The sequence below is a fragment of the Bos mutus genome, chromosome 16 (genome assembly GCF_027580195.1).
Source record: "Bos mutus isolate GX-2022 chromosome 16, NWIPB_WYAK_1.1, whole genome shotgun sequence".
Classification (NCBI taxonomy): Eukaryota; Metazoa; Chordata; class Mammalia; order Artiodactyla; family Bovidae; genus Bos; species Bos mutus.
In genome coordinates this window covers 62430809-62445381 of record NC_091632.1, presented here as the reverse complement: position 1 = coordinate 62445381, position 14573 = coordinate 62430809, and the positions used below count along the sequence as shown (strand labels likewise).

The 14573-nt window shown below is 38.2% G+C and overlaps 1 protein-coding gene across 2 annotated transcripts in view; it reads right to left on the bottom strand.

The window, feature by feature from the left end:
• Positions 1-14573, bottom strand: part of RAB3GAP2 (RAB3 GTPase activating non-catalytic protein subunit 2) — a 105579-nt gene that overhangs the window by 53464 nt on the left and 37542 nt on the right. For both annotated transcript variants that reach the window (XM_005905559.2, XM_070385501.1), the window contains exons 3-8: positions 10701-10824; positions 9779-9860; positions 7623-7670; positions 7463-7538; positions 7039-7140; positions 2489-2588 (exon numbers count right to left, since the gene is read on the bottom strand). In XM_005905559.2, coding sequence (XP_005905621.1) covers positions 2489-2588; positions 7039-7140; positions 7463-7538; positions 7623-7670; positions 9779-9860; positions 10701-10824 — 532 coding nt within the window. The remainder of the gene's footprint in view (positions 1-2488; positions 2589-7038; positions 7141-7462; positions 7539-7622; positions 7671-9778; positions 9861-10700; positions 10825-14573) is intronic.

The window sequence follows — 14573 nt, the reverse complement described above, 5'->3', positions numbered from 1 at the left end:
GATAAAAATTAGACAAACCAAACTTAAATATAATGGAGAAAATGAAGTTTTACCAAAAATCATTAAAAATATAATAACGACTTATTATTCTAAACTAATTAAAAATAAAGTAATATAAACCATGCATACAGTGAGATTTACTCACACGAAGACAATATACATAAAATACATATATTAAAAGACTAACCTGGCTGACATAAGAGATTCTGAAACACTTAAGGAATTAGAAAACACGACTAAAAACTCTAGACTACCATCAAAAATCAAGGTGAATTCAAACTGCAATTGAAGCCAAGTATGCAATTTCTCCCTCTTGAGAAAGACAGTGAATAAAATCCCTGAAGCAGCAACTAGTGTCTTAGTGAAACCTGATGGTACACCCCGCAGAAGCACACATGACAAAACAGAAGGATCTCAGATGCAAATAACTGAGACCAGGCTTGACAGAAAGATACGCTAACAGCGACAGCACTGCCAAGAAAATGAAGGAAATGCTGATCACCGACCATGGCATTTCCACCTAGGGAGAGAGGAATGAAAAGAAAAACAGCAGTTACACCTGGGGCCACAGGTTCATGCACAAGACCCCATGTGTCAGTACATTCTCAGGCTATGTATTAGAATACAGCTGGATTCTTGTCATTTATTCAGGAAGATGAAGAAAAGTACTCTGACAAAGGAAAACAGTAATCCTCTAAGCACTTCAGATTTGAAAGTAAGGCCAACCAGAGACAGTTTTCCTATACTGTGAAATAAAAGTCACAACAATCTGTAGCTAAGTAATCAGATATTTAGAGCAACTTATAGTAAGAGGGCAGTAAATGGCTTACTTACTTGCTAGGAGATAAAATGGCTTTATGATCTCATACATAATAAAATAAATGGCAATTCAAAAGTAGTAAAAATGAAATGTCTAATGATACCAATTAAAGCATAACTGTCTATTTCTAGTTTATTTTACTGCAGAATTCTTATGCATAGAAAATTACAAAATTCTTAAACCTATAGAAAATTCTTATAGAAATTTCTATAGAAAATGACATATATATTAATGGTGACTATTTGAAATTTCTCCAAAATAAAAGACATTGAAACTTTACATGGACTAAATTTAAATAATTTAAAAGATTATGAAAATAGGTATAAAAATTCAAACAAATTCTGACTTTAGAGAAAAGCATGTACTACTAAAGAACCACATAACCAAGAAGATACTGATCATATATACCCACCTGTTGAAAAAACAGTGAAAACTGTTCTATTGCAATGTGAGATGCTGCATTCTCTCCCTGGAAGAAATTGCTTCTTCTGTGTCTTACAGTTTAGTTCTGGATTTATGAACAATCTTTATGAACTGGATAGCACATCTGAATTAAACTCTGCTTTATGGGAGCTAAATCATTTACAAGCTAAACTTTGCTCTTTTTAGGGCCATGAAGGTTCCTTTATTCTAAACCAGAAGAAAATGGGGTAAGTCAGCACCAACACTGGTATCTGCACTGACTTGGGGCTTTTTTACTTTTATTTTACTATCTTTAAAACTGGAATCTTAAAACTGATGGCGTGACTCTTACTGGCAGCATTTTTGCTTCTTATTGGAACAGAAAATAACAGTACATCTTGATTTTTAATGAAACACAATATCCTCAAATAGCCTCAGAGTTTAAACTATGGGTAGGGAAGGTTAAAGTGCACGGTTCATGCCAAAGTCTGGAACTGACATAGTTGCCTACATAGATTATATTTAGGGCTCTTAAGTTTTTTCTGTTCAGAAGTGTTTCAAGTTAGCTAAAAGCAGCTCACGCTGGCTGCCTGTTGAGTCCTGCCTAGTGTGAGGAAAACGCTCCCTGCACACACTCCGCTTTCTTCGCCCCAGAGAGTGGAAGCAAGGCAGAATCACTTGATTTTAGTATGCTGGCCCAAGTGGCACTCATCTAGTGAGAAATCTGGTTCCTCAGTGAGACACAACTGAATTCTCTATCCCAGTGCTGAACTTCTCTCTTAACTGGCCAAGACATATTGCTGAATTAGTAAAAAAAAAAAAGCCAACCATTCAGCTGGCAACACGAGAGCTGAAGATCTAGTCCTCTCCTTTATCTTACTAATTAAGCAATCTACTGTGCTTAGTCGCTCAGTCATGTTCAACTCTCTGCAACCTCATGGACTGTAGCCTATCAGGCTCCTCTGTCCATGGGGATTCTCCAGGCAAGAACATTGGAGTGGGTTGCCTTGCTCTCCTCCAGGGGATCTTCCCAACCCAGGGATCAAACCCAGGTCTCCTGTACTGCAGGTGGATTCTTTACCATCTGAGCCGCCAGGGAAGCAATCTACTACACTCTCATTTCTATAGTAGTGGGTTTTTTTTTTTTCCTTCTCTTTAGAACTAGTTCAGAAGCCCTTTTTAATTTAGAAGACATATTTTTCTAAGTAGATTAAATTAAATAAGACAAATATCACCACAAGCTAGCTATTTCTTGCCCCAAATTACCTTTTGCTACCTGATTTCGACAAGCACGAAGAGACTGAAAAAGGCTAAATCCATCAATAGTCACAATGGCAGCTGGATATAATATACTCAACTCTTCATTCTGTTAAAGGAATAAGAAAGAAGAAAATATTTCCATTATTGCCAAATAAGCATATCTATGTTTCTGTTATAGCTGAATATCACGATTAATGTAAAATAAAGGAATACTATAACTAAACAACCATCAAACACCCAACACACAAGACAATAGCAGGCAGAGGAACAGTAAAAAACAAATAGACTTTTTTTTGAATGCCTTTTGGTCAAGGACTTAAAATTCTTCTCAAATATGAGCCTTTGTACATGGTGAATATTTTCAGGATAGACAAAGGGAGTAACCCAAAAAAGTACAAGTTTCATAAAAGTGAAATTTAGTCACTACATGGATGCAAACAACACATAAAAGTAAAAAGAAGAGAAAAACTCACCTGAAATCCCAGACGTATTTCAGTATATAGGGTCATACATAATCACACACTTTTGTACAAGACTATACCATATACAGTATTCTATAACAGGTTTTTCCTTATTCAGTAATATATCAATGATATTCTTCCATTTCAGTAAGTGAGCAAATCAATTTTTGTTGTGGCGATGCTGTATTGCATCATATGTGCCAAAATTTCAATTACTGACTTTAGTTTGGTCTGCTGATTCCAGTCTCCCTCTTTACCATCCACACTCCACAGCTGGAGTGATCTTCCTGAGACACAGCAGAACAAACTACTCCCCTGATTAAATCTCTCCACTGGCTCCCTTCTGCACTTAGAATAAAACCTGAACTCTACCCAAGCTTCAAGATGGGGCCTCTCCCTCCAACATCATCTCACCCCTCTCCCCCTGCACCCTGAACACAGAGGTCATTGCACCTTCACCTCCCAAGTCACTGCCTGCCTTTCTTTAGATCACTCAGGTCTTGGCACAAATGTGGTTGCTCTGAAAGGCTACTCCTGAGTCTGTCTCAAACATCAACTCCATTTCCTTGTCTCATTTCAATCTCATCAACATGATTACTTCCCTCACAGAACCTATCAGAGGCTGGAAACATCCTGAAAAATCTCCAGCTGTTCATCATTGGTTACCCTCCGTCACCTCCAAACTGTAGGCTCCACAAAAGCAGAAACCTTGCATGTCTGGTTCAAAAATGGATTCTCAGTGATTACAACTAGGCTGGGTACATAACGGGCAGTAAATAAATGTTTATGAATGAATGAAATATTTTCATTATTACGAACATCACTGCAGTAAACATTCTTTTGTATCTATCTTTTCACATCACTTTGATCTAAATTCCTTCAGGGAGGTCTGTTGGGTCACAGAGCATTCACAATTTTCATTTTCATTCATATTATTAAACTATCTCAAGGAAGTACCTATCCGTTTATAATTCCACCGACAATACATGACAGTGCCTGATTCTCCCTCTGTCACCAAGTTTTGTTAATCTTCACCTTTGCCAATCTGAAAGGTGAAAACTTATCCAAATGTAGCTGCTTATAATTCTGAGATTATCAGTATCATTCACAAGTTTATCATATGCTGTCGATCAGTTATATTTCTTCTTTGGAGAACTGCCTTGTCCTTTTTTTCTACTGGACTGTTGGGGTGTTTCCATTTTTAAACATTTCTGTGGGCCACAAGGGGTGGGAGCTGATGTCGGGGTTCACATGACACTTTGACAATGCCTAGCTTACGCAGTCCACCGAGCATGGCAGTGGGGGAGAGGTCCCTGACAGGGAGGAGCTAACCACCAGCTAGCCAAGTATCTCCAAAACAAGACTGTTTTCCTGAAAAAGATACTCTTATAAACACCAATGTCCAAAAGCTGCAGAAATTGAGCTAAATGATAGGGATCTCTGTGCAAAAACCACAGAAGAGGTTTCTTTGGCATTCCAGAAAAACATCTCCCTTTAGAATCTTCTCCTGCAATGACCAGTCGTCCCACCTACTATACTCACTGCCCCCAGTTCTGAATTACAAGGAAATCTGCTCTTGTGATCTTTAATAGATGTGGGAGTGCACTAAAGATGCAGCAAATAGATATTTCTGATATACAAACTGATATATATTGGAACGAAAGATGCTTATGTAAAATACAGAGTAACAACAAAGACTTCCCTCCATGTGTTTAATAAATATTTTTCAGTGAAAAGATTTTGACTCACAAAAGCAAATAGCAAGTATTTAAATGTGAGTTATATTTTTCCACCAGCTCTAAAAACAGATTATTACAAACACAGTCAAGTTTAAAGTATTTAAAGAACCTTCATCTTCCAGGGAATTTGTTTTTTTTTTTTTTTAAATGGCTCTTGAGAGGCAGCTTCAATAAACAGATCACCGTCTTGGATTTCCAACAGTTCCTTGTTTGTTTCCTGCAATAGTTCCATTTTCTCCCAACTCCTTACGATCAGCATTGTAACTTAAGTCTTCAGCTTTCAGTTTCATTTTCCTATAATGGGTCCTGGGAAGAGTTCGTTCAGTATCTGTGACTTCAGTCATCATCTTCAATCTAGTCTTTGTACCTCTAGGGTAGTTCTGTATCACTACAGGCATGATGGCATTTCATTTTATTTCCTACTATCACCTCAAACATGTACAAAATCAAATGCCTCAATGCAGGAGATCTTAGAGCCAACTCATTTTTCTCTTTAAATTTGACACCTTGGGACTTTCTTGGTGGTAGTGATTAAGAATCTGCCTTGCAATGCAGGGGATGCAGGTTCAACCCCTGGTAGGGGAACTAAGATCCCACATGTAGTGGAGCAACTAAGCCCAGACGCTGCAAGCCCTGAGCCTGAGCACCACAACTAGAGAGTCTGTGTGCCACAGCCAAAGATCACACATGCCATCACTAACACCAGATGCAGCCAAAAAAAAATTCAGCATCTCGATACAGTACCCAGTCCTGTCAAATGTTCCTCCCTTTTCCCACAGCCATTCCAGTCCTGGCTCGCAGCACTGCACTCTATTACTGATAACTGAAAAAACAGGATAACTAGCCTCCCTGATTCCAGATTCTCACAAGTCCAATTCATCCAGAACAAGGTCCTTCAAGATTCCTTTGATGATACTACTTCCTTCTCATATCTCTGCTAAGTCACTTCAGTCGTGTCCGACTCTGTGCGACCCCAGACGGCTCCCCCGTCCCTGGGATTCTCCAGGCAAGAACACTGGAGTGGGTTGCCATTTCCTTCTCCAATGCATGAAAGTGAAAAAATAAAGTGAAGTCGCTCAGTCGTGTCCGACTCCCAGCAACCCCATGGACTGCAGCCCACCAGGCCCCTCCGTCCATGGGATTTTCCAGGCAAGAGTACTGGAGTGGGTTGCCATATCTCTAGTAGCTTCTAAATCTTCTGAAGCAATTCTGATTTTCGCTTCACTTTCAAATTTATGAAAACAATCTGGTCACTCAGACTATTGGACAGTTTCTCAGTTTCTAACACAGTTGCTGTCTCACAGTTCCATGTTTGAATCTTTCCTGATTTTTTCCTAACTACCTAAAATATTTTCCCTTCTTTTCTAAGTTCTATACCCATTTTCAAGGCTTAATTCAAACTCTACCTCCTCAACGAAATTTTCCTTTATTACCCTAGTCCTAATTGAGCTCCCTCATCTCTAGATTTGCACAGAAGTTATTCTGTTCATGTAAATTAGCAACTCATAAGGTAATGCTTAATACTACTGATTAACTCAATCACCAGTATGAACAGATATTAGTCTATTCTTACTGGTTAAATTTCACTCCAGTCTATCACACAATTTACGTCCACAAAGGAACACAATATACATTCATCTGCTTACTTCAAACCTCTTGGAAGCCGGACAGCACCAAGAGAGAAGGCATATTATATAGTTTTGATGATGTACCACACAAGATGTGCTGAACAAGAGCTTATTAGTTCATGTGCCTCTACAATTACTGTAGACACAATCAAAATTTTTGACTGTGAGACAACCAAAATCTCACACAGCACCTAGGAAGAAGTGAAAACTGTGGAGTGCCTTAGACACTCAATAGTATTTTCTCTATCAAAATTTTCAATGAATATAAAATATTTTCCACAGTAAATAAAAACTGAATAACCCCTTTTCTGAGAAATAGATTAGTGCAATATAGTAGCACTATTAACTCTGTTGTTAATAGTGCTAAATCTTTTACTCTACATACTTTTAACACCTACGTCCAAATAAAAAAGATATAAGGTTATATAAAGCCAAGGTTATATAAAGCCATTTTTACCTTAAGTCACTATTAAGTTCTAAAAATGAGAAAATCTTTTGGTTTCCAACTTAAGTGTTTTATTTTACTGTAGAGCAAAGCACACGAAATTTCAGTAAGTAAAAGCAAGACTGGTGTTCCTTACTCAGCTATGAATAGCTTCTATTTCTAAAGTCTGACAGCAGAGCTCACTGTGCCACGAGAAGATACCTTAAAGTTTCCACCCAACAAGAAGGAAGAAACCACTTCAGAGTAAAGCCACTGTCCCTCTGGACACAATCTCTTACGCTACCTGCTCAGTCACACCAGGATGTCGTGGGATTTCGTAGGTCCTGCATTTGAGCTGAAGCACTGAGTCCTCGTTCAGGAGCTGAGCGAGCAGGAGCACGCCGTTCTAGGAGGAAGCACAGAGACGAGCCCTGCTTGTTTTCTTACCAATATACCTGAACAGGTGAGGCTGGGCAAAGAGCGGCATTTCCCCCACAGGTCTTCCACGGATGCCAGGTGGTCAGTCTGCAGAAGAACATGGCTTCTCTTCTCTATAGTTTACAGCAGAACTTTCTACCACCATACCTCCCCTGTCCCAGCCTTCACCCCCATAAGTAATAACTACACATTCAAGTGGCAGGGAGTGAGTCACAAAGGAGTGTGATGGGAATGCGGAACCAGGTTTTCCAGTCAAATGGTGCCTTTCAACTGCGTAACGCTCAACTCACCTCTGTGTAGAAGCGTACGTAACCCGAAGTAAAGCCCACCACAATGCAGGTCCAGTCTGGACGTCCAGTGGAACTCCTGTTACAAACAAAATCAATGATCTTAAGAGTTCATACATCAAACCAAAAAAAAAAAAGCCTCACTTGACTCACTTATCCTTACCTCTTCTGGCTTGCTAGTGGGATGCACAGAGCACTGGTTACACATTCCCTAAAAACAAAGACAAAATCATATGTTTACCCAATCAATTTATCAATGTCTCTTCTATCTCTATGTTTGGATGTTAAAGGACAATTAAGTGGAAGATGAGTTCTGTGGACCAGTTGTATCCAATACATAAATTTAAAAAATGAGCAAAACTCCACCATAAGGAGGGTAATAAAACCCATTCACATAAAAGCTAACGTCACATTCACTTGAGGTTAATAAAAAAAACAGTATTTTTCATTCTGTATTGTCATGAAAAGCATAAAAGTAAAAAAAGCAAACCTTTACCGTATACAACTGATTATACACAAAAGAAAACATCAAGGGATCACCAAGCAGTCATTTCCCATTGTTCCCTTCTCCTCCACATAAGTGAAGAACTTGGGCAGAAGGTGGGAGGAACTGGCAATCACATAACAGGCAGACTGCATTTCTGTTGAGAACATGATTCTGGAGACTTGCCATATTTCAACTGGCTGGCTTCTTTTTCTTTTTATATTTTGCAGAAATTGCTGCTGATAACCTATTTCTAAGCACCTGATGAGCTGGATGGTCCCTAAAAGATTTTTTTTTTCTGACATGCAGATTTGAGAAAAATTTGTCCCACGCACAGAGACAAGCCTCAAAATTAAAATAATGCCTACTGACTTCTTCCTTAAACTGTCAAAACTCAGGACCATCACCAGTTTATTCAACAAAGTATAAATCCTCTTCCCCATATATCAAACTAGACACCAAACAAAATGAATCTTTTTGGTTGTTTGTTGTCTCTAGGTAACTGAAAACATTAAAGTAACACACTAGCATAAGTGGGTGAGGCTCTTGACAGCCTCGGGCCCTCCTGTCATGCCTGCATGCTTAGTCATGTCTGACTCTTTGTGACCCTTTGGGCTGTAGCCTGCCAGGCTCCTCCGTTCATGGGGTTTTCCAGGCAAGAATACTGCAGTGGGCTACCATTTCCTTCTCCAGGGGATCTTCCCAACCCAGGGATTGAACCCAAATCTGTGTTTCCTGCATTGGAGGTGGATTCTTTACCCACTGAGCGATCCGGGAAGCCCTAAAGTAACTGAACCTTGCATGTGCATTTCTGACAGAAATTAAAAGTCTTCAAAATGCTTAGACTAAATGACTCAAGGAGAAATAGCATTTATTTTGACAAGAGTAGAAAATAATTCACTGAGTCTCTACAGAGTGTCAGGCATGTACTATGGATTTCTATTTGATTGCCTTTTATCTGAATTTAAAGTCTAAAGAACCTTATTCATTCCAACTAGATAACTTTCAGTCATAAAAATTTAACTGAAAACAATTTTTGGCTGCAGGTTCCAGGCTAGCAGCTCCATCACAGAACCATGCTAGAAATCTGGTTTTAAAACTCTAACCAGGTAGGTAAGAAACTTGAATTTACTAACTTGCATTTCTTAAGTATTTATGAGTTTTAACAATTAATGTAGCACTGTCCCCTTTAAATACAAGCTCAGTGCTAACAAAGCAGAGAGGACCATGGCAGCCCTTGACTTTTTGGCTGAATAAAATTCACAATGAGGGACTTCCCTGGTGGTCCAGAAGTTAAAAGTGCATACTTCCACTGCAGGAGACACAAGTTTGATCCTTGGTTGGGCAACTAAGATCTCATATGCCATGTGGTATGCTTAAAAAAAAAAAAAGAGAGATAATAATAACAGAGAGCTAAGGAAAAGATTGTTCATGGGGTTCTCAAGGCAAGAATACTGGAGTGGTTTGCCATTCCCTTCTCCAGGGGACCACATGTTGTCATGGGGTCACAAAGAATCTGACACGACTGAGTGACTGAACTAAAGGAAAAGACAAAATATAAACAGGATATTATGGAGTTCTCTCTGAACTCTCCTGTAAATCCTCTCCAAATGCAAGGGTTGTTTTTTTTTTGGTTCTTTGATTAATAATTACATGGTTAATAAAATTAAAGTTTATTGCCCAAATCATGCTCTACAATCTCTAAAGCTGCAATGAACATACATTTAATCAACATTCCAAATGACGAAACGTCTTAGCAGACTGATATACAAGTCAAACAATTTCACATATACATTTAACATATGGAGAGACAAAAAGAACTAACTGGTCCCTACCCTTCTTCAACACTTAAAGAACCACTCCAACCAACAGCAAACTGCATTTCTTCCTTCCCTTTATCACTATGTTTCCATTTTGCTGGAAAAAAAAAAAAAAATCATCACACAAAATAACTTAAATTACAGCATACTAAAACAGAATTTATTAATTTCATTATTTTCCTTTAGAATGATAGGTGCAGAATTTAATAGTTCTATATTAACTTATGTAGGTCTTTCTATAAGTAAATATAAGATAATGTTTAAAAATTTTTATAAGATTGTTACAAAACTCTTTAGTCTCTCTTCCAATGCAATCCATATAATAAAGTTATTAATTCTATGTATTACCCCATCATTTTTATTTATAAAACTTTTATCTTCAATTGGCAAAGAAAAATTTTCTAATAGATTTATGCTATTGGAGAGCAAATCTGCTTAATAGCGCAACTCCGTACCCATTTAACACAAGACCTTATTTTGATCAGTGAGGATTTCCACCTTCTATATATAGCCAAACTTTAATCTTCAACAAAAATTGTAAGCTAAGCTTATACCCCAAAAAGGAAACAAGAGTACTGTGAGCTTTCAAATTAGAGTTGAAAGTCACCCAATTCACATTATTGCTGAGAAGGGGGCAGTGGCCTTTTTAGCTCTAACTGCCCCTTGTGAGAATTGGGCAATGCCCAAAACTGCTTCTGAAGTGCCAGACAGAGACAGCTAGAGTATCTGCAGCCAAGATTGAAAGACAGAGAGGAAAGAAACAGAAGAGAAAGGAAAAGAAAGGGGAAGAGAAAGAAATAAAAGAGAATCAAAAGTGCTGTGCAACATATCAAGCTATCAAATGCTACCATATAATGGAGAAGTAACACTTTTTCTTTCTACCTAATTCATTTTCTATTCTATGCATTAAAATAAATGAAAATTATAGAGTACTTACGCACTAGAAATACAGCTTTTTGTTCCCGAGCTATAACCATAAGATCATTGGTTGGAGATAATGATAAAATACAATCTTGAAGCCAGCAAGTTTTTTGTGGTTTGCAAGTATTTCCTTCTTCTTCCTGTGAGTAAAACTACAATTACTTCCATGGAAAAATATCACGAACAGTTCAACTCACCACGTCCACCTTGAGAAGCAACGGAAAAGAAACCTTCCCAATTCTTTTATAGTCTCAATAATATTTGTTATCAAAACATGTCAAAGATGACCAATAAAAAAATACTCACCACAAGCAGATCTCAGTTTTGAAAATTCATGTAAAAATTTTAAATAAAACAGATAGCAAGACATTAAAAGAATCTCACATAGGGATCATTCCAGGAATGATTTAGTTAGGAAACCTGGTAACTAATCCTACTTGAGACAGATAGCTAGGGCATCTGCAGCTAGACAGCAAAGAAAATATTACCTGGCACCTATGGCCTGTAAAGTGTAACATTTCTTTTTATGTGATCTGAAAGGTGTTTTATTTTTTTCAACTGAATATGTACTTACTATATAGGTAAATTCCTATGGTTAAAAATTCACAGATCCAAAAAGGTCTTTGCAAAGTCTGACAATTCCTGTGTCCCAGCCACCCTGCTGTTCACTCTGGAGACAGCAGTGCGACTGTATCTCATGTGTATTTCCAGAGACACCATGCACATAGGCAAATATAATTAACTACCCCTTTCCCCTTTCCTGACACAAATGGTAGCATGCTACATACATACTTCTATATTTTTTTTTTTTTTTCAGGCAAAACCGCAGTTTTATTTTTTTAATTTTTTTTTTAACATTATAAAAAGGTAGTATTTTTGTGCGTGTGTGTGTTCTTTTTTTTTTTTATTTTATTTTTAAACTTTACATAATTGTATTAGTTTTGCCAAATATCAAAATGAATCCACCACAGGTATACATGTGTTCCCCATCCTGAACCATCCTCCCTCCTCCCTCCCCATACCATCCCTCTGGCTCGTCCCAGTGCACAAGCCCCAAGCATCCAGTATCGTGCATCGAACCTGGACTGGCATCTGGTTTCATACATGATATTTTACATGTTTCAATGCCATTCTCCCATATCTTCCCACCCTCTCCCTCTCCCACAGAGTCCATAAGGCTGTTCTATACATCAGTGTCTCTTTTGCTGTCTAGTACACAGGGTTATTGTTACCAACTTTCTAAATTCCATATATATGCGTTAGTATACTGTATTGGTGTTTTTCCTTCTGGCTTATTTCACTCTGTATAATAGGCTCCAGTTTCATCCACCTCATTAGAACTGATTCAAATGTATTCTTTTTAATGGCTGAGTAATACTCCATTGTGTATATGTACCACTGCTTTCTTATCCATTCATCTGCTGATGGACATCTAGGTTGCTTCCATGTCCTGGCTATTATAAACAGTGCTACAATGAACATTGGGGTACACGTGTCTCTTTCCCTTCTGGTTTCCTCAGTGTGTATGCCCAGCAGGGGATTGCTGGATCATAAGGCAGTTCTATTTCCAGTTTTTTAAGGAATCTCCACACTGTTCTCCATAGTGGCTGTACTAGTTTGCATTCCCACCAACAGTGTAAGAGGGTTCCCTTTTCTCCACACCCTCTCCAGCATTTATTATTTGTAGACTTTTGGATCGCAGCCATTCTGACTGGTGTGAAATGGTACCTCATAGTGGGTTTTGATTTGCATTTCTCTGATAATGAGTGATGTTGAGCATCTTTTCATGTGTTTGTTAGCCAGCTGTATGTCCTCTTTGGAGAAATGTCTATTTAGTTCTTTGGTCCATTTTTTGATTGGGCCATTTATTTTTCTGGAGTTGAACTGTAGGAGTTGCTTGTATATTTTTGAGATTAGTTGGTTGTCAGTTGATGTGGAAACAACCTGACAATAGACTTCGAATTGTCCCTGTTCGGGCGCCACCTGCCAGGGACCAGCCCCGGCTGATCCAGGGTATTCGAAGCGGGGACGGCGTCGGCGACCTATTTATTTAAATATTTTATCAAAGATATAAAGAGTAATAGGGTGAGGATAGCTCAGTAGGAAAATTCAGTGGAGAAAAGAGGCTGAGTAGCTTGGTTTACGCGGGAGACCAATAAAACTTCAAGACAAGAAGTTTGCACCACTTATGTAGGCCGCAGGCGTCCTTCCGTTCTCCCGAAGGAGAGGAGACACTGAGGCCTCCCCGGTCGGATCTTAGAAGCCCAGGCATAATTAGCAAGCATGGCGGGTTCCACGCTCCAGATGGAGACTCAGCCAGAATTTGAGAGAGAGCGACATGGGGAGACCAAGTTTCAGTGAACAAGGCCCGCACTTTATTCTATATTTTTTTTCTCTTAACATATACCTTAGATTTCACTCTACCTAAAGTTCCTAAATTTTTTAATGGCTGTAGAGCATTCCATTGTAGAAACACCCCAGCCCCCACTGATTGACATTTGTGTTGTTCACAGTCTTTTGCTGCTACAAATGATGCTACAATGAATAATTTTATACATTTATCAGTTTATGTGGGAGGATGCCAGTAGGATAAGTTCCTAGTCAAAGGGAATGTGTGTTAGTAAATTTGCTAGCTATGCCCAAATTGTGCTCTGCAGAAGTTGTGTTAACTTATAATCTAACCCAGCAAGTTTTGAAAGTGCTTGCTTCCTCAGGGACTCTTCAAAAGCGCTTTAACTCTGATTTTTGTCCAACTAGCACATAAAAAGTAGTATCTTAGTCTACAGCATTGCTCTTATGAGTGAGAATGGGTATTTTTTCATATGCTTAAGAGACTTTTCTATGAACAGTATATTGTTCCTTTCCTTTGCAGACCCCCTGTTGGGTTGCTGATCTTTCTCTAATTGATTTGTATATACCTTTTTTTACATAAAGCATTTATTTTTCCTGATAACATTGTATTGCTTATTGGAGATTTATTTTGTTTTATTCAAAACACAGAAAATAGAAGGGGAAAATCACCCACAATTGGGACACCACTGAATTTTCATACTATCATCCTAATGGCTATAGAAGGTTCTTTTCCTTAGAAACTGCCTAATTATTCTGCTATTTAGGTGCGTTTTGACATTATTAAAAAAAATGCTACAACAAAACCTTTACATACCTTTCCCTTCTTTCGTTTTCTACTTAGCATTTTTACATACAAAGAAAATTGGCCCTTTGAACAAAAGCTTTCCCCAGTTCATGTCATAGCTTAGTTTTCTTCATGCAGAATTTTAAAATTTTATGTCTTAAAATTACTGATCTATTTATATTTACTCTCTTATAGCTCCTTATAGCTCCTAGGTTTTATGTCATTTGATCTTCCACCTTACTCAATCCTACCCGACAGCTTTTGGATTGAATTAACCAAGATGAGAGGGAAGAGGGGGGGAAGAGATGCAGAATGCTGTCATTAAAAAAAAAAAAAAAAATTATGGTTTTTAAAGCTTTTAGGACTTCTCTGGTAGCTCAGATGGTAAAGAATCCCCCTGCAATGTGGGAGACCTCGGTTCTACCCCTGGGTTGGGAAGATCTCCTGGAGAAGGGATGGGCAACCCACTCCAGTATTCTTGCCTGGAGAATTCTGTGGAGAGAGGAGCCTTGTGGGCTATAGTCCATGGGGTCGCAAAAAGACATGATTGCGTGACTACCACAAACAATAAGAATATATTGCTAGTACAATGAAATTTAAAGGATTTTAAAAACAGAAAATCATCCTAATCAGAAATATTATGGCAGTATTTCTAGGAAAGATAAATATTTCTTGCTGTGATACTATCAAAGAAATGTTTAAAACAGAAATAAAATACGGATTATAAGAAACCCTTAGGAAAATCTCCAAGTA